The following is a 24428-nucleotide window of genomic DNA, read 5'->3' as shown; positions in this document are numbered from 1 at the left end:
CATTGCTCACATCAAACACCTGTCATATTCGCCTAATCTAACACCATGTGTCTTCTTTCTATTTCCACAACTGGAAACCAATATAAAAGGAGAATTCTGTGTTTTTATTCCAGCCACTTAAGCAGCAAAAAGATCTATGCAAGTGCTGGTTGAGCGTATTTTTACTAAATAATAACTTTCAAAGGTAATATAAAGTGCATTCTATCCAATATTCAAAAAGTTCGATTATTTTGATAACACTCCTTGTATACTAATAAACTTATCAGTTAGAATTTAAATCGGGATTTGAGATTGATGAGAACGCGACTTACCTTCTTAACGGAAATGCTACGGAATATTCCATGTCTCCAACTGACTAACCGAATTTGTTTGATTTGATGTATTAAAAAATTTGTCTTGAAGACCATTTTGGCGTTGCATTATATTTATATTATTTTATGAACACTACTTTTTCTTCTATTTAATAAATGCTTTTAGCCAATATTGCATCACGCCTTCCACCTGATAATCGGAGTTCTTCATTTCGCGATAATTTACTTGCTCTTTAAAACGATCATGTAAAAATTTGTTTTTATCATTTACATCCTTATTAACGTACACATTCTTATTAAAAAGCACTACAATTATTAGTTTTAATTTAAACTTGCTTTCGCTGAGCGCATGCCACTTCACCGAATCCCAAATTGAATCTGTTAATCTGTTAAAAATCGGGGGATTCTTCACGTTGCATTTAATCAACACATAATTGACACTTATTATTACACAGAAACACAATATATAAATAGATATCTTGAATACAAATTTTATTTGTAAATAAAAGCGGATATCGAAGACTTGCAAATTTCCTCTAGCACTTAAAAATTAAAACGCGCCATTTTGAGCAGCTGATACACAGGGTGACATCGATTTTTAAATATTGTACGAATCAACCGAAAAGAGAGTTTCCGCTTAGAATATAAATACAACTTGGTATGTTTATGGTATATATATATATCGGTACACTGCTGTCTTACGCTGCCGCTTAATTAAATTTTACAGTTGAAATGATCTATATTAATCTAAGTAAAAAATTTATCATATTACCATTAACTAACTAAATGGCTACTTTACAATTTACAAGAAAAAAATTATGTGCGTCGGCCGGGAATCGAACCCGGATCAACTGCTTGGAAGGCAACTATGCTAACCATTACACCACCGACGCAACAAATTATATTTTGCCAAAGGAGCTTTTTGATATTTAGGCAAATGTTTGCAACACAGCGTGAGTCAAAGGAATACTTCTAAAAATATTAAGGTTTACAGAGAAATTCAGAAGCAAGAATAATTATTTTTATTTATTTGTATGACAATTAGAAAATAAATAACGGCGCTATTTTACGCAAGTATTACAGAATTTTTTTTGAACATTTTTTATTTGTATACCGAAATTGATAATTAGTGCAAACAAAATTTGCAGAACGTTCACAGTGTTCAAATATGTAATGGGAGAGAAGGTAGATAGGTGCGTCGGTGGTGTAATGGTTAGCATAGTTGCCTTCCAAGCAGTTGATCCGGGTTCGATTCCCGGCCGACGCACAACAAGGTTTTTGCTGTAACTCTTCATTTTAATTAAAAAAATTAAAATTAAAAAAAAAACTTTACGATTTCATGCAGCAAATTGCTTTTTTATTGCAATAATTAATATATAAATTAGTTATAATAAAACAAATAAAAAATTATTGAATGGAGTCTAATAAACATGTGCGTATATATATTGAACTTCAAATTGAGCGCTTTACAGCCAACCGCCGGAGCCAGCACCACCACCAGCCGATCCCTTGCCACCACTGCTCGCCCATGGACCTAACGACTGCACATTGGGTACGTGATTGGTGCCTGCCGTTATGGGACTGAATGCCACATCCTTGGTCAAGGTAAGATGATGTGCCGCGCCAGCATTACCGTTACGTGTGTATTGTCCCAGTTTGGAGGCTTCATATTCGGTTTTCTGTATCTCAGCCGCTGCGGCATGTGCCGATCGTTGCAATGCCGATGCTGCTTCAGCTTCACGCGCCGCAGCAATACGTTGTTGATGCGCTACAGCGGCCTTCGAGGCGGCCAAACGTTGCTGCGCCAACACTACAGCTTGTGCGGCAGCCGCTGCTTCGGAGCGTTGAATAGCGGCTGCGGCCTCGGACTTCTGTGTAAGTATGGCGGCAGCTGTTTCCTTCTCCATAGCCATGCGTTGCTGATTGAGCACATTCTCTTTAGCGGCCTGCATTTGTTGTTGCGCAATTAGTACATTGGCTGAAGCTTGCTTTGCCGAAGCAATGGCATTAGCCACCTCGCTGGGTGACGGCGCCGAACTGTGACTGGCAGCACTGCAATATAAGCAGATTGAGAATTCAAAATATTTATGAGCAATTTTTATTTAATATTGTTATTGTTTTACAAGCTCTTCCAAGGATTCCAGCCACTGACTGCTAGGGCCCCAAAACCGCCACCGAAATGTGCATCATTGCCGCCGCCCAACCAAGGACTGGCGCTGATAGCTACTGTATGCCCTGACTCGCTGCCAAATCCAGACAGACTGCGGCGATTCAAGGACTTCTCCGGTGTTAACGGCTTTACCTCCACATTTCCCTCACCTGCACTTGTGGCAATGCAGCCGATGGCGTATAACAAGAAGACATGTGTAAACTGTGGAAGATAATTTTTTTTAATGCCTCGTTTGCTACGAGCTTACCAACTTTTACTGACCATATTTTTAGTGGACATTTTCGTATTTGAATTCTTAATCCGTTAGTTAGCTGCTGGCTGAAAGTGGTATGGAGATCTCAAATTTTAGTTATATTCAAGCTTAACTGCTGAAACAAGTCGAAGAAACAAACTGAATAATCTCTGGAAATGCGAAGCCTTTTTATACAGATTTTGCTTGGCTATGCCCATATCAGCCGCTTGCAAAACTAGCACAACAATAATAGCAAATCTTCCAATATCTCTGCACCCCTGGATAACTGCGTATGGACGAGCTGCTGTAATAAAGATGTGTGCGTCAAAGGGACTGCTGCAAACGGTCACGTAGAACAGTTTATTTTCTGCACCTTTCGCTTTCCTGCTAACGCCAATCAGCCGCTCTCTTCGCCGTGGTCTTCAGCGTTGCTTTAATATTTGAGTTAAGCTTTCGAATTACTACAAAGTAGATTAAATTAAATCGCCGAATTGACAGGAAACGAAATATTTTGATTAACTATACAAACTTAACCGGTTCAATACAAAGAGCGGTGCAGGCGCCAGTGGCAGCCCACTTTGCCGGAATTTCAATGAGTGTTAAGTGATGTTAGCATACTTATTGAGCGGTTTAACCCAATAACAGAATTACATGCATATATATAATTATAAGGTGGTATCATACTTGGCCCACTCTCTATTGAATAATCATCTTCCGCATTGCATAATGAAAATTTTAATGCAAACTGATTACCTTATATAATATTATAGGCATTATAAAAATTATAAAGAATTAAAACTAAATTGTGATATATTATTTGAAGCCCTTCAAATGTTTATTGCTTAGGCCGAGCCAATTGGGATCTATTTGCTGAACTCATAAACTGAGAATTGGGGAAATGTTCAATTGAACATTGCCATCACGCGGTACAAAGATGGGAGCCGAATTTAGTTGGTAGATCTCTAGACGAATCTCTTTGGTTACGTCTATCAGAAAAAGAGGGTTAGGACCATGAAGTTGAATCATTTAAACCCGTACAACGTAAATTATTTAAATGGGATATTACAAGTGGATCATTCCTTGAAATGTCGCATTTACATTTGCATCCAGTAAGAAATTGATAAATAATTGGACTCGCCCAGTATCGCTAAGGTGCCTAAAGCCTCAACCTGAAAAATTAAGATAAGACAGCAGACATGCTTTAGAAATAGGCACTGACCGAGAGAGGTGTGAAGATGGCGAACAATTCCTACATAGTCCGGACGCCCCGGTGCTCTGCAACGATTTTTCCAGACTTTTTTTTCTCAATTGCCCAATTGCCCATCATAGATAGATCAGAGAGGCCATTCCCTCTGCGGCACTGGAAACAGGTTTCTACAATGCTGGAAAGTGCCAAAATAATGATCAACGCGGATAAGTTATTCTTAAATCTTATCGACTTACCGTAGGAGCAATATACATTAGTCGATAGTTTGGAAGAAAATGATTTGTTGGTCATATAAGTACCAGTGTAGTTGCCTGCAGTCATTAAGTGTAGTAAATTAAGAAGTATGGTTAAAGTAATTAACAATTCAGCGAAGCAGACAATACTCGTGTGAGCATTGAAAGTGTTGCCCAACGTTCGTCATAGCTAATTTCTCTTGTGGGTTACGTGAGATGGACCTTTTTTCGAAAAGGAAAGGAAATGTTCGATATAAATAACCTTTAAATCGGAAAAATGTTACTTAAGACGAAGAAGAAGAAGATTTGTATCTTGATTTTGAACCGTCAATTTGAATGGCAGCTATATGATAGGCAGAAATCCTCTTAGCTACATCCAACACGCGAGTCCCTTATTATCTTCCATTTAGTTTTGCTTTGACATACGACACTGGGCAAAGGGATGTATAACTACCTCTGCCAATGAAGAACCTAACGGTACAATACCTCTGCTATGAATGGGACAGTTCACAGCGGCAAAAACCAACCAGAAGGGATTGAAGGGTAAAACAATATACAAAGAGTTGGTCAAAGTTCATTGGAGGTATACCCCATTGAAGCTTTGTATACAACTGTCCGAAAAATCTATATTTTATAAATTGTGATAAAAAAGTACCCGGAAATTGTAATTTAATATAAAAAATTCCCAGATATTATATTTGGCCTTTAATTACAATGCCAAATATCAGTGCAATTTGTCAACAAATTTGTTTCCAGCAGCTGCTTAAGTCGGTACACCTCAGTAGTGCGTTGGGATTTTTATAATGAATAAAAATATCGAACAAGGAAAATATTAAGTTGTAAAATATCTCCCTTGCACTTTGTTGCTCTTTATTCAATGCTTTATATGTGTTAAAGTGATTGGATTCAGTTCAAATATGCGCCGTTTCGTTCGATAATCTGTTTCCATCTAGACGGCAACTTCATAATACCCCCCTAGATGCTCCCCTCCTTATTTGCGAAGAACTCGGACAGCCACTTTTCACAAGTCTCTTTTGAGTTCAACTTTACACCAACAAGGGCGTTCGCCATGGACATGAACAGATGGTAATCACTTGGCGCTATGTCCCGGCTATATGGCGGATGCAATAAAACCTCCCATCCGAGCCCCCGTAGCTTCTGACGAGTCATCAACGAAGTGTGTGGTGTGGCGTTGTCCTGTCGGAACACTAAACCAATGTTGGCCAATTCTGGACGCTTCTGGTCGATCGCCTGCTTCAAGCGGTTCGGTTGTTCGCAGTAGATGGTAGAATTAAGCATCTGGCCATATGGGAGCAGCTCATGGTGGATGATACCCTTCCAATCCCACCAAACACACACCAAAACCTTCCTGGCCGTCAATTCCGGCTTGGCCACTGTTTGGGACAATTCACCGGCCTTCGACCACGACCGTTTTCGTATGTGATCCATATTGTGTCGTCAATTACCATCCGCTTCAAAAATGGGTCAAGTTCGTTCCGTTTCAGCAGCATATCACAGGCGTTGATTCGGTCCAGAAGGTTCTTTTCGGTCAAATTATGTGGCACCCAAACAGCAAGCTTTTTTATATATCCAGCATTCTACAGATAGTTAAAAAGGATTTGGTGACTAACTCCCATCTTCAGGGCGTTATCACGAGATGCCACACGCCGGTTTTTCGTCGTCACAGGGCTTCCGCCGGCTGGCTTATCCATGATGTCATTTTCAACCGCTCTGAATCGTCGAAACCATTCCTCCGCAGTTCGAAGTGATAGAGTACCATCCGACAAAACACCATTAATCTCATGAAACGTTTCTCTAGCGGATTTGCTTTTAACGAAGGAAAACTTTCAAATAGCGTGAACTTCGGCGTTAGTGAACTCCATGTTTACACGTCTATAACTGTTGAGCGCAATATCCAAACTAATCATGCATAGCGTCGTTTTGTAGGTTATGTCAAGACCTTTCAAAGGTGTATAGTATTGCCAGATACGAGCTCTGTAGCGCTTTATACATAGCCGCGAGATTCAAAAGACAAAATCGTCATGTTAGAGAGATGACAAACATCTCTCCCGAGTCCGTTCGAATGATTTTGGTTGATCTTTTGTGTATGAAACGCATTCTTGGTCGACTCGTTCCAATAAATGTGATTTTTTTTTCAAAACGATTGCTGTAAACAGGTCTCTTTGCACATGCTTGATCGTGCAAATTCCGATCGCGTATGCATGATGAGCATTATAACTGCCGATGAGACATGTGTTTATGAATTTGACATGCAAAAAAGTCAACAATCAACGGAAAGGACGGAAAAAATGCGCCGAAACAAAAAAAAAAACGCCAAAGCCGCTCAAAAATCAAGGTGATTGTCATTCTTTTTTCGATATTTGTGGCTTGGTGCATCATGAATTTGTTCTGGAGCAACAGACGGTCAATTAAGAGTTCTATTGGCCGTATTGAGGTGTTTGCGTAAGACCATCTCCGAGAACGGCCGGAATTATGGAAGAACCATTTATGGATTTTACACGATGATAATGCACTATCGCATTGAGCCACGATTGTGACCAAATTTAAAGCCAAAAACGCAATGACTACCATCGATCAACCAGTGTATTCACCAGATTTCACTCCCTGTGTTTGTTTCTTGTTCCCCAAACTGAAATTGCCGCTAAGTGGCGCCCGTTTTCAGTCGATCGAAGAGATGAAACTAAATTCGCTTATGCTTATGAAAAGTGTTTCGAGGTCTGAAAAAATTGTTGGCAGAAATGTATTATATCTGTTGGAGATTACTTTGAAGGTGACAAAATAACTGTTGATGAATAATTAAATATTTTACGTTTTTTTTACAATTTCCGGGTACTTTTTTGTCACAATTTATGCTATTTTAGTAAAAGGCCGCTTTGATTTTCATGTGATGGACTACAATTTTATTCAAGTTTTCAATAGAATTCCGTAACTGCATATTCATTATAATTCAATTTATATATATATAGTATACATATATATATATGTATGTAAGTGTGTTTATTACATTTTCAATATATTTAAGTATAATAATGAATACTATTAATAATAATTGAGCTAAAAATTAGTCTCTATAAGTTTACACTAAACTACAATTTTAGTTTATAATTAATTTTAATTAAAGTACTTCGAAAATTTGTCAAAACTACTAATATACCGGTATGTATATGTATGTATCATATTGTTTGTAAATAGAAATGTATTGTATGTAAATAAAAAAAGTACAATAGAGACCACAGCAGTTAGTTTGAATACACTTCAGTAGAGGTTGGGAAGGACACGTTGTGTAATAGTTTATGAATTTAAGTAAAAAGTCGAAAAGATCACATTTTAGTAGAGAGATTTTACCTTAAAATATATACATCTATATATAGTTGGTTATTGCAGAGATGAGATACGATGGTATCCCTAGTAATATTTTTGTTGTTTTTTTTTTGTGTTTTGACGATAGTTTATAACAGTTCAAGTTTAATGTATGTATGTATGTTTTATATGTCTGTATGTAGTGTTTTGATTATTGAACAAGAAAATGTGTATGTAGGTGTGCAACAAGTCAGCGTGCGCCCATAAAATATATGTATGTACATATGTATATTACAAGTGTTTAGGTATAAAATCAAAAAAGTGTCAGTAAAAGTATAAATAATTCGAAAAACGATCGAGACCAAGGAGAATAAGTGGGCAATTGACGATAATAAATAAAAGAAATTTGTAAACATTATGCTTAAATGTAGTGCAGATCTAAGATTCGTATTCGTTTGCATGTATATATACATACATACATACATACATGCATGTGATTCGAGGAGGTAATGTATGCACATTTTGGATTTTTGGAGAAAATGCCTAAGGAAGCCAAACATTTTACACTACTATTACACACACATACACACAACTATGAATAATACATAAAATTATGTATGTATTTTACAAACATTTGTTTGCTTTCGAGTTAATATTATTTTCGAAACTTGTTTTTCATGTCTTACGCTTTCTAAACAGCTACGCTGATTGCTGCGCTTACACTTAATGACTACCACTAGAGCCGTCCCTCGAGAGATTTTGTGAAATACCAAAAATAAAAAATTGAAATCAAAAAGCGAAAAGCGAAACCTTAACAAATGCATACATTAACATTTCCACTTTGTTTGTTATTGCCTAAGCCGTTACACAACTCATACACCGCTAATTGTTGCTGACACAGATCAAGACAAACTATTCGCGTCGCGCAACTGATAACACGCCAATAGATTGCTCGGCGCTGTATTGAGCAATCCTAAGCGCTGCTTTTGTTTACGCTGCTCCGTCATGTGGTCCTTCAGTTCATGCAACTGCTGCGACAAGCTTGTTATGAGCAATTGCATCTCCGGCAGCTGAGCCTGCAAGCTGCGCAATTCGATTTGCTCACTGTCCGCATCGACGGCAGCCAGTGACATGGCACGCAAACGTGGGAACCAATCCAAAATGCCTGCTTTCACCATGGCGTATACGTAACTCTCGGGTCCGGTAAACTCTGTGGGATCCTTCACCTTCACCAACACTATGAAGTACAAATAATGCCACATATTGTGTTCGCTCTTGATGTGCTCCTCAAAACTGACGGTTTTGTTGTCGAATGCCGAGCGATTAAGGCCGCACACAAAGCAGGTGTTCTTAAGGATGAGTTCCTTTTGCTGCTTCTCACTTCTCAGATCGGCAAAAGTGTCGATGATGACGCCAAAAATTAAATTCAAAACAATAATAATGACGATGAAGAAGAAGAGCAAGTCGTAAATGACACGTGCAGCGAATAGACTTTCCTGCATGTTAAAAAAATGCAAATGAATATTAGCTCTGCTTTATGTATTTTTTTTAGGAGCCACTCACCTTGCTGGACGGTGCGCGTAGTATATCGCCAATACCGCCACCATTTCGCAAACCCTGATTCAGTGTGGTAACAATACACATAACCAAAGAGTCACAAGAACGTTCCTTTGCATCGCCACCACAGCCGCCATTGGCAGCAGTGGCAGTAGCGCTAGCTTCAGCGGCACTATTGCCGGCTCCGGCGCAAAATACGCCTTTATTAAAAGCATCTGGCGCGCCACAAGTGTTGTCAGCGCTATTCGACGCCATCGATACGGTAATATCTGGCACCGCTGGTGTCGTTGCACTCGTCTGACCGTCATCAGCATCCACCTCGACCAGAAAGTCGTCCTTAAAGAACATATAACCAATGATGGAAAATAGATAAACCAAAATCAGCGCTAAGACTGCTGTTAAAACGATTGAGCGTCCGTTGCGCGTGACGGAGCGTATGACATTCACCAGAGTTTCTTCACGATATACAACATCGAATAGCTAGAAAAGAAATGTTGTGTATTAAATATATTAAACAAATATTTTATTAATTTTGATTTTATTTTTTTTTTGTGCTTATACACACCAGCAGCGAGTAGAAGAAGGGATGAAAGATCAGTCCACAAAAACAGAACATTATGTATATGCAGTGATATAGTAGTTGCATATCGGTGATTATCTTGAAGAAATTCTTCTCCAGCGTGCCATTGTTGCCCATAATGCTCACGATATGCACACTCTTCAACGTCACCTGTAAGGAAAAGCAGCAAATGTATTTTGAAATTGAATTTCCGGCAAACTTGAGCTTACCGTCACAACTCCCAACAGGCAGAGCGTCGATTCTGGACCAATAAGAAAGATGGAACGTAATATCACGGAGCCAATTAACGTGCGAATGCCTGATTCACGCGGTAACGTCACCACAATAGCCAATGAGAACAACAGTATGGCCCAGAAAAGTAAAGAAATATGTGAGCTGAGCTCTGTGATGGAGAGAAAGTGGTAAATTTAGAAAATAAACGGCATTGGAGGTTTAGAAATAATATATTATATACCTACCCGGTACAGTGTTGTCGAATGGATAGAAAAATGCTACAATCAGATTGATAACAACAACACAATTGAAAAGTATATTGCTCCATAATGACATATAGCTGCTGACCCAGAACAGGAAGGGTTGTCCTTTTGAGAAATAAATTGTATTATTAATAAATTACACTTATTTGAAATATTCAGTAAGTATTCGCTTGTGCACTGCTAGACAAACGTAGCGTGAATTCACCTCTCAACTTCTTTTGCCACTTCATTTCATTGAACATCTCCTCGGCCTTGTCAAAGAAATCCGCCACTTTTGAGCCCTGATCATCGCGTTCAGCTGTGTTCAAAATTTTGATTTTCGTGTCTGTCGTCAAATATTCGCATATTTCGGGTATCGGAAAAACGATTTGCTCCAAAGTGCGGTCGTTCCGTACGATCTTCAAAGCAAGAACAGAAATTTAATAAAAAGCAAAGGAAAAGCATTTTCCCTTTTAGCACTCACCTCAATTTGTGCTGTATGCGTTGCATAATACATTAAGGCCTGACTCATTTTCGCATCAAAGCTGGTTGCTTGTGGATCTTCACATGCCTTTAGTAGCGCCGCCAGCTCCTTGTTGTGCTGCGCCAGCTGGTGGCACAGAATGTAAATGTTATGACCCACTTCACGTGGACTCACCGAAACCTCATCATCCGCTTCACCATCGCCGCCATCATGTTCATCACTCTCGTCGATCATCTCTTCCTGATGGTATGCCTTACAGGCTACCTCTACTAGTTGCTTGGGATTCATATTATACAAAATACGTTCGGCATTTTCACTGTCACCGCGACTTTCCATAATAGCCAACAACAGTTTGGAGGCATTATTCTTCAGCTCCAAGACGAGATCCATACGGTTTTCGCCGAGCGGATTGATATTGTTAAGTATGAGTGCTGTTATAATGTCGAGACCATTGGACTCGTGCGTGGCTATGCAATTTTGATTTTCGTGACAGGGTCCCTGACAATATTCGGTAAGTGTTTCCAAAGTTTGATTGATCAGTGCGACATTGTTTTCGTTGATATATAGTCCCAGTAAACCCAATCCACCGGTCGTTGAGCCGCAAATGCAATCCAGGAACATTAGGGTTTCGGAGACGAGGTTATAGTTGGTTTTGTTGTTTTGATTGCGCAATAAATTTTGCAGATCAGGATTATGGTTCTCGCAGAGTAACTGCAGAAAGCGTAGAATCGGTTGCATCACCAACACTTTATTCGAAATCTTATTGCGATCGTCCTTGCTGTCTTTGTGCTTTTCCAACTTCTCGGCAAGTATGTCTTCCAATGGGCTATTAATGCTAATGGCAGAGTTTTCATCACCCGGATGAATACTACGTGCGTTGCCGTAGGCGCGCGCTGTTGCAAGGCCCGCATTGTGCAATTCCTTCTTTAGCTCATCGGTGATGACAACACCATTACTTTTCACGCCATGTTTACGTGCAATTTTGTCCAGTTCCAGATTGACATCTTGCTTGTTTTCATGCGCCTTCGCCGCAATATCTGAGGTATTAACCGTCACCGTTGACTTTATTTCTTGTTGGGCGTCCTTCATTTTCTCGAAGAAAACTTTATAGAAAGCTTGATTGAAGTCGCCACTGAGAAATTTTTGATACATGCCCTTCTGTATGATGGGATTGCCACCCTCGAGTAACGCAATGCCCAGTTCAACAGCCTCCACGAAAATTGAGGGCGAGTGTACGGACTTTATCACGAGTTCAATGACCAAATCAGAGGCGCCCTCACGATCCAAATGATTTTGAACTTCATGTAGTGTTTTACCTGCGCGCTGAAGATACTTGGCACCCGGACCGTGAGTTACGAGATGAATACGCTTCTGTTGCTCAATTAAGATAGCGTCAGTGCCATCTGGCTTGGCTGGAATAGTTGAAATTCAATAAGTATTCAGAAAAATTTTGACTGAGAAATAAATTGCTGCAACAAACCTTCGATTGCCTTCGGTCCTACCCCAATGCCAGTTCCAGTGATTATACCACTAGCGCCACCTCCGCCAACACCGCTTATAATTCCACCACTTCCGCCGCCCCCCTTCCGATCAAAGTACCTCATTAGCAGTGTGTTGCGCAGCGCATCTCCTTTGTCACCGTAATTCACGTCGATTGCCATCATTTCGCGCAGCGTACGCAACACCTTTACACATAGCTTTTCTTCCTTCTCCTCCAGCAACTTCTCTGTGTGCTTGATAAGCTTTCTAATAAAACCGCCGCTTTCGCAACTTTTGCGCGCCTCGGTGCCGGGCGGAAAGAGTAACTCCGATCTGTACAGAATGTCGACTAACAACGACAACTCCGCCTCCACCACCGGCTTCAGTTGATCTTCCAACAGCGACACAATATCTTGCAAGCCCTCTATGATAGAACGGTCCAAACGCATTAAATTTGCCGAGAGCTGTGTCTCATATTTTGGCTGCTTCGAGGCCAATAGCCATTTGGTGGTCTGACGCGTTAGCAAGGCTGTTTTGCTAGACATCGACACCACCTGTTGCTCCAAGTCGAGCGGAATCGCAATATTACGCGTCTTCGCCGACTCAGCCAACGTACGAACGCAGTTCTCGACATTAAAGCGATCGGCCAGTGACAGCCACTTGCACTGTGTTAAGCGATAGGTGGCTTGCAGTATCTGAACGAAAATCATCTGACGCGTTTGCACGATGGTGCTCTGATCGGAGAAGGGACTGGAGAAGAAGGTATTCAACACATTCGTCACACCGCTCAATACATAATTGAGCAGCGTCTTATCGGCATTGGCGCCGATGGCAATCAATTGATTAATATCGACCAGAAAAGATTTCTCGAACAAATTCCACATGTGACTCGAGGAATAAATCTCTTTAACCTCCACCTCGGTATCAATGTAACAATGATTGAGGAAATCAACATAGGCTTCCTTCACCTCCGGTATGCAAGCAGGATTGCAAATAATCGTTACTATATCGTCCAGTGAGAGCAAATTGTTGCATTTAATTTCCGTGTAGACATTCTTGCCCATGGTACAACAGGCAAGCAGCTTAACAAGTTCCACATGATAGCGCAGTGGACTAGAGTCGCTCAGTGGCGACTTTTCACTCTGCATCATTGCGACGAACTGATTAAAGGAGCTTTTGTCGTTGTAGAACACGAGCACATCTTCGCCGGCATTTATCAGCTCTTGCATGACCATATCTTGACATTTACGTATGAATTGGTTCTCAGCTTTGACGATCGTTTGAAGGAATTGCAAGTATACAACATGGCGGCCATGGATCTCAATGCAATGCACGAAATGTTGTACGACCTTGTCGGTGACCTCGTTGCAAAGTGCGAGGTTGTCCTTAAAGATGGCGCAGACAGTCTTGGCCTCTAAGATCTGGAATCGGAAGTACGAAACAGTTATTACAATTTATATTACAACAAAGTTTATGCTTAAGCGTCGGTTGCATGCTACTCACGCCTGGATTGAGGAATAAATCCAACTGATTATGCAACAAAACTTGATTTTGTTGGTTGCCCAAACAGAAATTCTGCAGGAACTCGTGCGCCAAACACATCAGCTCCTTCATTAGCACATCATCCTTTTCATCATATGGATTCTGCAGCAGATCGAGAATAACTGTGTGCACACCAACGTTGCGGAGCAGACGTTGTTCGTGTTTGCGCGGCTTGACGTTGGGGCCTTAGGTGGGGTAAAGAATAGTATAAGTAATATTATAAAAAATGTATTATAAAAAGGCGTTAATTAGGGTTATAAAAAGAAGAATAGTGGCAAATAACAGCATCACAACTCAATTGATCCAGATTGTGCAAAGGGTGGGCGAAAACAAGTCGACAAAAGTATTATTATAACAAATTTGTGCAGCAAAATTTGGCATTAAAGAGAAAGCTTGTTCGAGGGTTTTAGACTGTAATACATACCCGATGTAACGCAAAACTTATTCATGCGTATGAGTATCTCTTTAACCTTTTTATACTCATTTAACTGCTCATTCGACAAAGATGCACGATATTCATTGCTCAAGTTGGAGACATCAATGGCCGGGTCAGATGAGCGCTCTGCAGCTGCAAGTGGTGTTAGGAAAAGAAATTAATACTGTCTATTAACAGCTTTGTGGTGTTGATACTTACTGGTATTGTACTCATCCGTGGTCTTCGGCTTATAGACCCACAGCTCGGACTTTTCAACGCTCTGCCGCAGAATATCCAAGTCCAATTTGATGCGCTTATAAGACTCTACGTCACTATCGGACACAAGCAATTGCACCTGTGGACAGTGTATAATTTAGCAATTTGTTTCAGGTCTGTGTTTGTAAACGATTTTAATAAATATGTATGTATAATAAATTTAAACAAAAAATGGTTAGTACTAACGATATGATCCCATTTTGGCTAGAGCACGGTTAGAGCGGATTGTGGATGGGGTTACGGGTGGTTATAAAACGGGTTAAAAATTATAAATCGTGGTATAGATTCAAAAGAAAAATTTTGGTTAGTCAATATTAGCGAAAAGTGTTGATACAATTAATTTTCAAATAACTAAACAAAAATTATAAAACAACAGTTATTTTTTGCTACTTACCTGTCTGAAAGCCTGCAATACCTCCTGCCGCTGACTGAAGTGTCTAAAGAGCAGATGCAGCGCGCCTGACACCAGCGGCGGATAGTCGTGCATGATGAGATGAAGCAGCACGCGCAGAAAAGTGCGCCCACCTTGACCATCCAAGTCTAAATTCGACGCATCGCCGCTATCACAGTCGAAAATGTCCTCCGCCTGCACACCAATTGACTCCAAATCGATATTCTTCTGACGTGTACTTAGCGCAGCAGCAGCCGCAGCCGCAGCCTCCATCAGCGCCGCATTCTTGCTACTTGTCTCACCACTACTAACGTTGCCATCGCTTGGCGTACCCTCCGCTGTGCCAGCATTCTGGGCTGCCGCAGCTGCTGCTGCTGCCGCCGCGGCTGCACTAATTTCGGTCTCATCAAATTCGCGCTTGAATATCGATAGGAGGCAACTGATTCTATAATCCAAACGTACGTCCAGTATGAATTGTAGAATCTCAATTATCTTCAACTTGGTATCCATGACCAGTGGATACTCCTTCAGCATCTGCGAAACCGATTTGCGATGTTGCAGCGCCAGCGAGGCGGGTGAGGCAATCGCTTGACCGACAGAACCGAGCGCCAGCGAAGTCATAACTGTGTTCATGTCACCGATGGAACGTAGTACGCCACCTTCCGCTGCGAGGGAAGGCAGTGGTTAGTAGTATTTCGTTAGTGCAGGCAAATTTAGTTTAGAAAAATTGTTTGAAAGTAACAGAGGAATAAAAAATTAAAGAAAAATGTTTTGAAAGTAACGGAGGAACAAAACTACTTATAGTAATAGGCGCTACTTGAGGCAAACTCACCCGTTTCCTCTTCTGTTGGCGCTAATATTTTAATTTTTAATATTTTTATGCATCAATTACATTTTGTGGCAAGAAAAGGGAAAATATAATGCAAACATATTAAGCGGGTGATAATAACAAGCCAGTAATTGGTGTAAAACGCACTTTCGATAACATAACTCAAGCAGAAATTCAGTTACTAATTAAACTTATGCCTAAAATATTCTCTCCCTGACATTATTTAAACGACTTACAATCAATATCCGTATTTACAAAGCGCCCGGGTGTTGCGCCGTCCATGCCAGTCTCCGACACACAATCCAAAATGCAGAGCAGAGTTTTGGTCAGGCGCAGCAAATCGCTGAAACTGTAGAAGCCGAAGTAGATTAGATCACGTGCCAATTTTACCACCTGAAATACCACAAATATGACCGGCATTAATGAGAAAAGCGTGAATTTAAAAATGCAAAACTTAACCTCAAAAGTTAGTTTATTTTGCTCCTGGTCGGTGAATAGCCACACCTTGGTGGCCACGTTACAGAGATAATTCTCTACGAAGGCGATTGTCGTGTTGAATTTGGCGCGCACAGCTTCTTTGTTTTGATCGGGTTGCTGGTTTTTGCCATCATAGCTACAAAAAACAAAAAAAAAACACAATTACAAAAGGAATGCACACATAAAAGATTTATACATAATTATTGCCGCTTACTCGAGTATCGACATTTTTGATGGTATTTCGCTCCAGAGGCGCGCATATTTAACCGGCGTCACAGGCTCTTGTGGATCACGGTCGACATGCAAATGCAGCATTAGGCGACAGAATGAGGCGCGCAGCTCATACGGCATTGTCTCATCGGACATGCATCTGGAATATGCAAAAACCAGAATAATAACAATAATAAGCGTGCTATAAATCTAGCGCTCGTATATTTGTGTGTGTGTGTGTGTAAATTTACTTGAGTATCAAATCGATATCCAGATGTGGCGATAAAATGTTCAACGCCAAGTATTGGCGATTCAAACACATGTTCGAAAAGAGATTCAATTGATGGCGATAGTAATTCAGTATGGCAGCTTCCTCCTCTTTGCCTTGAGCAGCACAATCGGCCAGATCGCCCATGGAACGTGAATTCTGCAAAACATAAGCAATTCATTTAAATTACAATTACTTTTACTTCGCCTGAATATGAGTGGTTTTTATTTTTTGGCTGCACTTACCGGTTGGCCACGCCACTTCAAGTGTATCTCATACTTCTCCTCAATCTCGGGCGCATCATTTAAACTTGTCGTATCCCAACTGGTCGTTGTGGTTGAATTCGAGATCAAATCAGACTTCTCCTCGTCATCCAATACCTCCGTTAGTGTGCTCAGCGAATAAGAATCCTCGGCAGCGCTGCGATACACATCGCCCATAGGCGCTTTGAAATGCTTGATCTGTGTCTCGATTAGTATATCCGAATTCTTTGAGCTAAGCACACTCTTGCAAATGAGCTCTTGCGTCACAGCAATCGCTTTGCGATTCGAAACACACAAATCGGAGAGATAGTCGAGAAAGCGTGAGTCCCAGTTAAGCATATTCTTGCGCACAAGACCTACAAAGGTCTCAATCTCTGCCGCGGTTATGTGCTTCTCTAACAATTTGCGATTGTTGTGCAACAGTGCGGTGATCGTGTCCTCCGCTAGGATGTCATAGCCGATTTGCTTTTGCATAAGACCAAAGTGCTTGGCTATATACTCCTGCGAAAGATTTGTAAATATTACAAAACGGATTTTTCATAGAATTGCCATCAAACTCCTTGAAACTCACCTGATTCTTACGATAGTCCTGTTGCGACAGACGCAGTATGCGGTAGCACAAGCGAAATATATTCTTATAAGGACTATTTTTCGGATCGCTCAGCTCATCTAGACGTAGAAAGGGCGCCTCTCCGCTCGGATGCTCCTGGAAGGGACCTTGCAGAATTTTAAACAACTGCTTAAGGATATATTGTTCGCGCAACAGTTTTTGACGATCGCGTATTGGATTCTTAATTGTTAATTCTAATGCCTTTGCTTTGTTCTGTTCATTCTCCATGCCAGCAATGAAGAAGACAATATCCTGCAGCAATGCTATCAACGAGCGACGCTCATTTATGGAAATGCTGCCGTTAACCAACTTGCTGGTAACGGTATCCAACACCTTGCACGCATCATTTGCAAAATCCAAATCGCGCACCTCCACGGGTGAGACTGGTATGAGCGCGAAAGCTTCCTTATCCTCTTTGATGGGCGAACAGCAAACCTGCGAATGTTTTCATAATTAATTGAGTTTTCAAGGTCTGCGTCAAAGTGCTTTGGTTTTGTAATTGTAATTGAATTGTCTAGTGCTATGTTTGTGTGTGCGTGTGTGTGGTTACATATACCTACGTACCTTTGACATCACCGGCTTGTCATCGTCAATGTCGATGGGTATGGAGGTGGCATGCACCCAAGTGTTCGAGCACAAATGCCGCAAACGCACATAACTCGATTGCGGCACAAGACTGTCAGCGCGCGCCATCGTTGTTGGATCTAGTTCGAATACCGATGCGATTTCAGTGGAGTATGGGACTGGCACTAGGCGGTAACGTTCACATTTGCTTTTCTCTATGTAATTTTGTGGAAGGTGGAGGTGGAAATAAATTACGATAATGGAAATAAATATTGAAAAGTAAAAACTTTGCTTTTATCACTGCTACTCGCACATACCTGACTCTTTTAATGACGTATCTAGTCCGTTTCCATCCAAGGAATGAATCAACGTCGTGCTGCCCACCGATTCCAGCTCGGCAGCGAGGTAATAGCCAGTGGCTAGATGCTTGAAACGGTACAAGGAGTTCCAGTGTCCAGCACCGCCGCGACATGAATCATGCTGCACAACCTCGACCTCCCAAAGAGCCTTGCTGCTTGTGGCCGCCGTAGCGCTTGTACGTCCCGTCGTGCGCAAAAAAACGTGCTGCTGCTTTTTATACTCGTCCATGGTGAGGAATTTCTCTTGTTCTGCATGAAACAGACGTACCACATCACCGCCTTTCAATATGTGTTCTTGATTCTCTTTGTGCTCCATGAATAGCGTGATCTTCCATGAGGTGGAGGAGTTGAGTACGTTTACCTCCTTACAGCCAGGATTGTCCGGTAATTCATAATTGGAAGCCACATGTAGATTTTGTTGCTCAGCATTTACGGGATTCAGTATGACTTTGTCACCAACCACAACATTATCGCCCGCGGAACGTAGCTTATAGAAAGGCATTATGTAGAACCAAGAACCCTCATTGCCATTGGCGTCCAGATAGACACGCATTGCATTCTTCTCCAACAATGAAGGCAATCGCTTGTTCATAGTTAGGTATTTGTTTGATTTGAGATGGAGTAGCTGCACGACGCTGCCGTATTGCACTGCGGTACCCAGCAGTTTTTTGTTTTCGGTATCATTTTGCTTCTTTTCAATCTCCGCAGCATGCTATGAGAATATAGAAAGTGGTTAAATATGAATGAAGATACTAAAGGAGTTGTAAATCTAGTTCCGTTCGGACTACCTAGTACCACGGGCCCTGGAAATTTTAATAAAACATAAACTAACATACAAGTAGTTTACAGCATGGAGAAGCATTGATAATGCCAAGAACTAGAGAAACCCATAGGCTTTTATTGCTAGAAATAGATATGTGTTTGTGAAAGTTTTAGATTTTCCGAATAAAATGTACCAAACATAAGCCGACGCTTCTTTATTGTAGTTTCTGTTTGAAGACAAGATACAGACACAATCACCCGGAACGCTATCGACTGGAGTCCACAAGGTGGCCAACAGTACGACCGACCCGCTCTAACCTTAAGAAGGAATTCGGTCATCGATATAATCCCAAAAACAGTTTCAGTCAAATCAATAGACTAGCACAAATTCGCCCCTTTATACGAGTATAAACAGAATATTGAATACTCACTTCCTTAGAACCCCAATTTAATACAAATAAATCACTTAATAAACAATGGATCACCCGAGTAGAGGTACTTTTTTCAATAGTCTTTTTTTGACAGATCACGAGTGAGTCGTGTCAAGCTGTCATATTATTTTTGCTCAGTATTGTTAATTGTTGTAATCGGCTTACTGAACGTACCATTCGCAACACCATCACCCATATGGAGACCCAGCATTCGTTATTGCATAATATTCGACCGAATAGACCACGTCCAGCACGCATTGAAGAAAATATAGCAGCCGTAGCTAAGAGTGTACACGAAGACTGTGAAAAGTCGATTCGGCGCGCCGGTGGCTGCAACTCGGACTGACGAATGGAACGACTTGGCGCATTTTACGTCGAGATCTTAAATTTAAATCGTACAAAATACGGCTTACACAAAAACTGAAGCTGATGGAACCTCCCAAACAACATCGCTTCGTTCTTGAAAAGTTCCAAGAAGATCCGACGTTTTCGAACCAAACTTTGTTCAGCGATGACATTCATTTCTAGCTCAATGAGCATAAAAAAAGCAAAATTTCCACATTTGGGACGAAGAACAACCTGCAGCATTTAGAAAACACAACGGTTTAGTGTGGTTTGTGGGCCGGTGGAACACATCGGTCCATATTTCTTCAAAAATGATGCCGATGAGTACGTAACCGTCAGTGGTGACCGTTAGCGCCCCATGATAACCGACTATTTGATGTCCTGAAATTGAAGCCAATGATCTCGGCGACATTTGTTTCAACAAGATCGTATCAATCAATGGGTTTATTAAGAGAACACTTCGGTGAGCAGATAAGTTCCCATTTGGGGACGGTCAATTGTTAGTTAGTTAGTTACCAATCGAAATGCTCGAACAAGTTATCAAAAATTGGACTCAACGGATGGACCTTCTGAGGCGTGGCCGCGGCCAACATTTGAAAGAAATAATCTTTACAAAATAAATTTAAAAAAATCTTCTTTCGAATGACAATAAACATTTCCCATTAAATTTGAAGTTTTTATGTTTTTTCCTAAAAAAGAAATTAGGGAACCTTCAAACGGATCTTCTTTTAATTTATAATGGACCCGAAGCATGGCTGGACTTTGAGTCAATGTTCGATGATAATTTTTTTACTTACACTCCAACACTGTTACAAACTTAGGTAGGTATAAAAATTAATAAAACCAAAATATTGCAAAAATAGCTACTCACATGTAAACGCTTCAAGAGATTCGTATCTGTGTTGGAGCTGGCTGACTGCTTGGCGGCTTTCCAGAACTGCTTTTGTGCAGAGTAACGGTTCATAGGACAAACCTTTATGAGACAATCTGCAAAGATGCCATAAAACAATGAGTGAAAGCATACAACGACGCGGACAAATTGAAAAAGTGCCAAAGTGAGAGAGGGGCATACCGCCCACCTCCCATCAGATGAGCGATATAAGCGTAAATCTAAAACAAAAACTTAAAATTACCACTCACCTCTGAACTTCTTAGGCGGATAATTCAAATCGCCCGCCTCCGGGCAAACCACCGTGCGATCATCGACCAGGCTGACGCGGGCAATTAGCAGTAATGCAGTGTAGGTCATTGGGTTTGTTGTGAGAACGGGCGTTGAAGACAATATCACGGGCAGGCGGAGCGCACACACAGGGACACAAAACAGGCGGTTTCATTTGATGGTCGGTTGGTTGGTTCGGGGAATGTAGCGGTGGCATGGTATGGTAAAGTAAATATGAAATTAGTTAATAGCCAAATACAAAGTGTTTGCAGCGCTTTATCACATAACACGACGGGCGTACAACAATCATAATTAGTGAATTAGAGAAGGTAATACAAATTCATAAGCACATTAGCTGCGGTGGGAGGTAAAATCGTACAAATACAAAAGCCACTTTAATGGTCGCATGAGCCTAAGCAGAAAGAAAAATTCCTTTCGGGCCAACACGCGAACCATTAGCTGTGTACTGGGCTTTCTTTGTTTTGCTAACAATCACAACAAAAACCAGTAGGCATAAACTGACTTATAATATGAATATTAATCAGTAAATATATATATAACAGGTTATTTGAAAAGTTCCCGGCCTGGCACATAGATGGCGCTACTAGAATTAAATCAATATGATCTATAACATCAAAAAACTCCACAAAATAATTTTGAATGACCGTAAGGTGAGTCTTTTCCAGATAGCAGGCACTCTAAAAATATCAACGGAACGTGTACATCATACAGGGTTTGTTCAGAAAGTAATAGGACTGAATCGATTAAAAAAAAAAAAATATTGAACTTATCTTTACAATTCTTTAAAAACTTTCAAAATAGCCTCCAACTGCGTCGATGCAGCGCTGCTAGCGCGATTTCCAAGCATTGAAGGCGTCACGGAAGGCATTCCCTGAAATAGTCTTCAAAACCGAGGTGCATGCTGCTTGGATTCCCTCTGTCGCCTCAAAATGCTTGCCTTTCATCGGCCTTTTCAAGAAAGGAAGCAAAAAAAGTACAAGGGCCACATCTGGACTGTAGGGCGGCTCCGAAAGCGTTGGAATACCGGCATTGGTTAGGTAGCTGTTCAGAAGAAAGGCGATGTGAGCCGGGGCGTTGTCGTGGTGCAACTTCCAATCGGCTGCGATGTCTTGTCGGAGCCAATTGACCCTTCGTTTGAGTCTCTTGAGGATTTTCACGTAAAACTTGGCGTTGACGGTTTGTCCAGGAGGAACAAATTTATGGTGGGCGATGACTTTGAGGCCAAAAAGAGGTCTCCCAGCACGGTCTTCATCCAACCTTTTCCCGGGCCTCCAAAAAGGCCTGGTACTACCGAAACACACCACTTATTGCTAAAGCAACATCTGGGTAAGTCTACGTGATCATATCAAACGTCTCCGTCGTAGATTTACCGAGTTATACAGAATTTAATCCCGTACCCCCACTCTAACGAACACTGCATTTTCGGCTTGCAACTCACAGAAAAACGTCGCATGAAAATGTTTGTCCTGACTCTCCAGGTGCTCGGAGACAACTAACCAGCGGCTCGTTTGTTAGTTAGGAACGCCCTCTATGTACCAAATCCAGTCGGTGCGCGCGAGCTCCTAAGTATAGTCGCGGCGAAAGAAAGTCAGTCCTATTACTTTCCAGACAAACCCTGTGTCAAGAATCCATGAATGCGGCTTCGAATTGCTTCCGTATCCACCGTATTCCCCAGCGACTATTTCCTGTTCTCAGATCTCAAAAGAATGCAAGCTACTACAAAAATGATATCGAAAAGTTGGAGAGCCACTCTCGATGAGAACTATATTAAATAAACAAAAAATGAGTTTTGCCAAAACAAATGTGTTTTTCTATGGCAGACCGGAGACTTTTCAATTGCCCTGTTGGTAATGTATTAGCGAATAGCATGTACATAAATATGTTAGTTTAATAAAAGTGGAGGATATAAAAATTAATTATTCATTAACTTACCCGAGTGTGCTGAGAAAGCCACAAACACTGCCCTCCGCATACAGCGACACGATATCGCCCAAATGCAGGAAGCTCGCCGAGCCAATTATATTGTCACCCATTGTGTTGAAAGTGGGCGTGCCGGTGGGGTAGCTGCTAATGACAGTGCTTGGAGCTCACTATGCCTCGCAAGCAAATGTAAATTACTATGCTCGAATATCCTGTCGCTTCTTCTTATTCTTCTTCTCGTAAAATATCACATATGAGTTCGCTAGCTTGTTGGTGTGTCTGTGTATGGGTATGTGGGCCCAACGAAGGCACAGAAAGTGTGACAGAAACAATGATAGGCGGAGAAGCAAGTAATTAGACGATAGTTGTAGTGGAAGATATAGTTGATGCTGTAGCTGAGTTTTGATTGTAGTTGAAGAGTTGTCTACTATTATTTGCTTATGAATATGTGTATGTTTTGAGCTTGTGTGTCTTTCACAGTAGCAATATTGCTTACAAGCAGCAGAATTCCTCGAGTTATGGCAATAACTGTTGCTGCAGTCGGTTCAGCGTACTAAATATGTAAACTTTACTTTGAAAATTCAACTGTAAAGAGAGATAAATACCAAAGGTATCTTAAATTGGTGTTTGTGATAGTAGAAAATGTATATGTGTATGAAAGTGCAATTAAGGTCTGTGAAACGTAAGGGAATTATACTAGAAAGCTGCATATTACAAGAAAAAAACGTAATTTTTAAAAGAGATGGAAACTTGGAAAAGGCAAAGTAGGTTTCATTAAAAATATTAAACATTTTTATACTCTCGCAACAAAGTTGCTAAGGAGAGTATAATAGTTTTGTTCACATTACGGTTGTTTGTAAGTCCTAAAACTAAAAGAGTCAGATATAGGGTTATATATACCAAAGTGATCAGGGTGACGAGTAGAGTTGAAATCCGGATGTCTGTCTGTCCGTCGTCCGTGCAAGCTGTAATAAAGTGTCACAACTAAGCCATAAATAAAGATAATAAAGTGAAATTTGGCACAAAGGATCACATTAGGGAGGGGCATATTTGGACGTAATTTTTTTGGAAAAATGGGCGTGGTCCCGCCCCCTACTAAGTTTTTTGTACATATCTCGGAAACTACTATAGCTATGTCAACCAAACTCTACAAAGCCGTTTTCTTCAGGTATTTCCATATACTGTTCAAAAATGGAAGAAATCGGGTAATAACCTCGCTGACCTCCCATACAAAGGTTATGTTGAAAATCACTAAAAGTGCGTTAACCGACTAACAAAAAACGTCAGAAACACTAAATTTTACGGCTTTTTTAAAAAATTGAAAATGGGCGTGGCGTCGTCCACTTATGGACCAAAAACCATATCTCAGGAACTCCTGGACCGATTTCAATGAAATTCGGTACATAATATTTTCTTAACACCGTGATGACATGTACGAAATATGGGTGAAATCGGTTCACAACAACGCCTTCTTCCAATATAACGCTATTTTGAATTCCACCTGATGTCTTCTCTGTATAATATATACTCGTACATTTGGAACCAATGATGATAGCG

General features: G+C 40.8%; 2 protein-coding genes and 2 non-coding genes across 4 annotated transcripts; 1 reads left to right on the top strand and 3 right to left on the bottom strand.

Annotated features, from left to right (window-relative positions):
• Positions 1 to 1132: 1132 nt before the first annotated feature.
• On the bottom strand, positions 1133 to 1204 carry Trnag-ucc. Its single transcript has one exon. It is a non-coding gene; the product is annotated as a tRNA-Gly (tRNA).
• A 302-nt stretch (positions 1205 to 1506) lies between these two features.
• On the top strand, positions 1507 to 1578 carry Trnag-ucc. The gene has a single exon. It is a non-coding gene; the product is annotated as a tRNA-Gly (tRNA).
• Positions 1579 to 1777: 199 nt separating this feature from the next.
• On the bottom strand, positions 1778 to 2760 carry LOC120766349. The gene is made up of 3 exons (XM_040091779.1): positions 2743 to 2760; positions 2435 to 2682; positions 1778 to 2363 (listed from the first exon to the last, which is right to left on the bottom strand). The coding sequence occupies exons 1-3, from the start codon at positions 2758 to 2760 to the stop codon at positions 1778 to 1780; spliced, it is 852 nt and encodes a 283-aa protein (XP_039947713.1).
• A 5616-nt stretch (positions 2761 to 8376) lies between these two features.
• Positions 8377 to 22984, bottom strand: LOC120782371 (inositol 1,4,5-trisphosphate receptor). The gene is made up of 24 exons (XM_040114608.1): positions 22884 to 22984; positions 20912 to 20982; positions 20643 to 20758; positions 18192 to 18945; positions 17875 to 18089; positions 17272 to 17745; positions 16683 to 17201; positions 16421 to 16596; positions 16174 to 16329; positions 15942 to 16095; positions 15719 to 15875; positions 15486 to 15506; positions 14657 to 15318; positions 14206 to 14341; positions 13996 to 14139; positions 13533 to 13756; positions 12031 to 13450; positions 10551 to 11962; positions 10293 to 10485; positions 10070 to 10192; positions 9821 to 9993; positions 9597 to 9761; positions 9038 to 9511; positions 8377 to 8970 (listed from the first exon to the last, which is right to left on the bottom strand). The coding sequence occupies exons 1-24, from the start codon at positions 22982 to 22984 to the stop codon at positions 8377 to 8379; spliced, it is 8634 nt and encodes a 2877-aa protein (XP_039970542.1).
• Between the last annotated feature and the right edge of the window lie 1444 nt (positions 22985 to 24428).

Source organism: Bactrocera tryoni, chromosome 1 (assembly GCF_016617805.1).
Source record: "Bactrocera tryoni isolate S06 chromosome 1, CSIRO_BtryS06_freeze2, whole genome shotgun sequence".
In the NCBI taxonomy this organism is placed as follows: Eukaryota; Metazoa; Arthropoda; class Insecta; order Diptera; family Tephritidae; genus Bactrocera; species Bactrocera tryoni.
The sequence above is the reverse complement of the archived record's forward strand: the minus strand, read 5'-3'. Positions and strand labels throughout refer to the sequence as shown.

What these genes read in the sequence shown, in the direction of transcription:
- LOC120766349 (XM_040091779.1), bottom strand. An exon ending in TGGAATCCTTGGAAGAGCTT is followed by an intron (nt 2,364 to 2,434) that starts GTAAAACAATAA and finishes CTTATATTGCAG; the next exon opens with TGCTGCCAGTCACAGTTCGG.
- LOC120782371 (XM_040114608.1), bottom strand. Translation starts at nt 22,984, where the DNA reads ATGGGTGACAATATAATTGGCTCGGCGAGCTTCCTGCATTTGGGCGAT. An exon ending in GTGGCAAAAGAAGTTGAGAG is followed by an intron (nt 10,193 to 10,292) that starts GTGAATTCACGC and finishes ATTTCTCAAAAG; the next exon opens with GACAACCCTTCCTGTTCTGG. An exon ending in CCTTCTTCTACTCGCTGCTG is followed by an intron (nt 9,512 to 9,596) that starts GTGTGTATAAGC and finishes TTTCTTTTCTAG; the next exon opens with CTATTCGATGTTGTATATCG.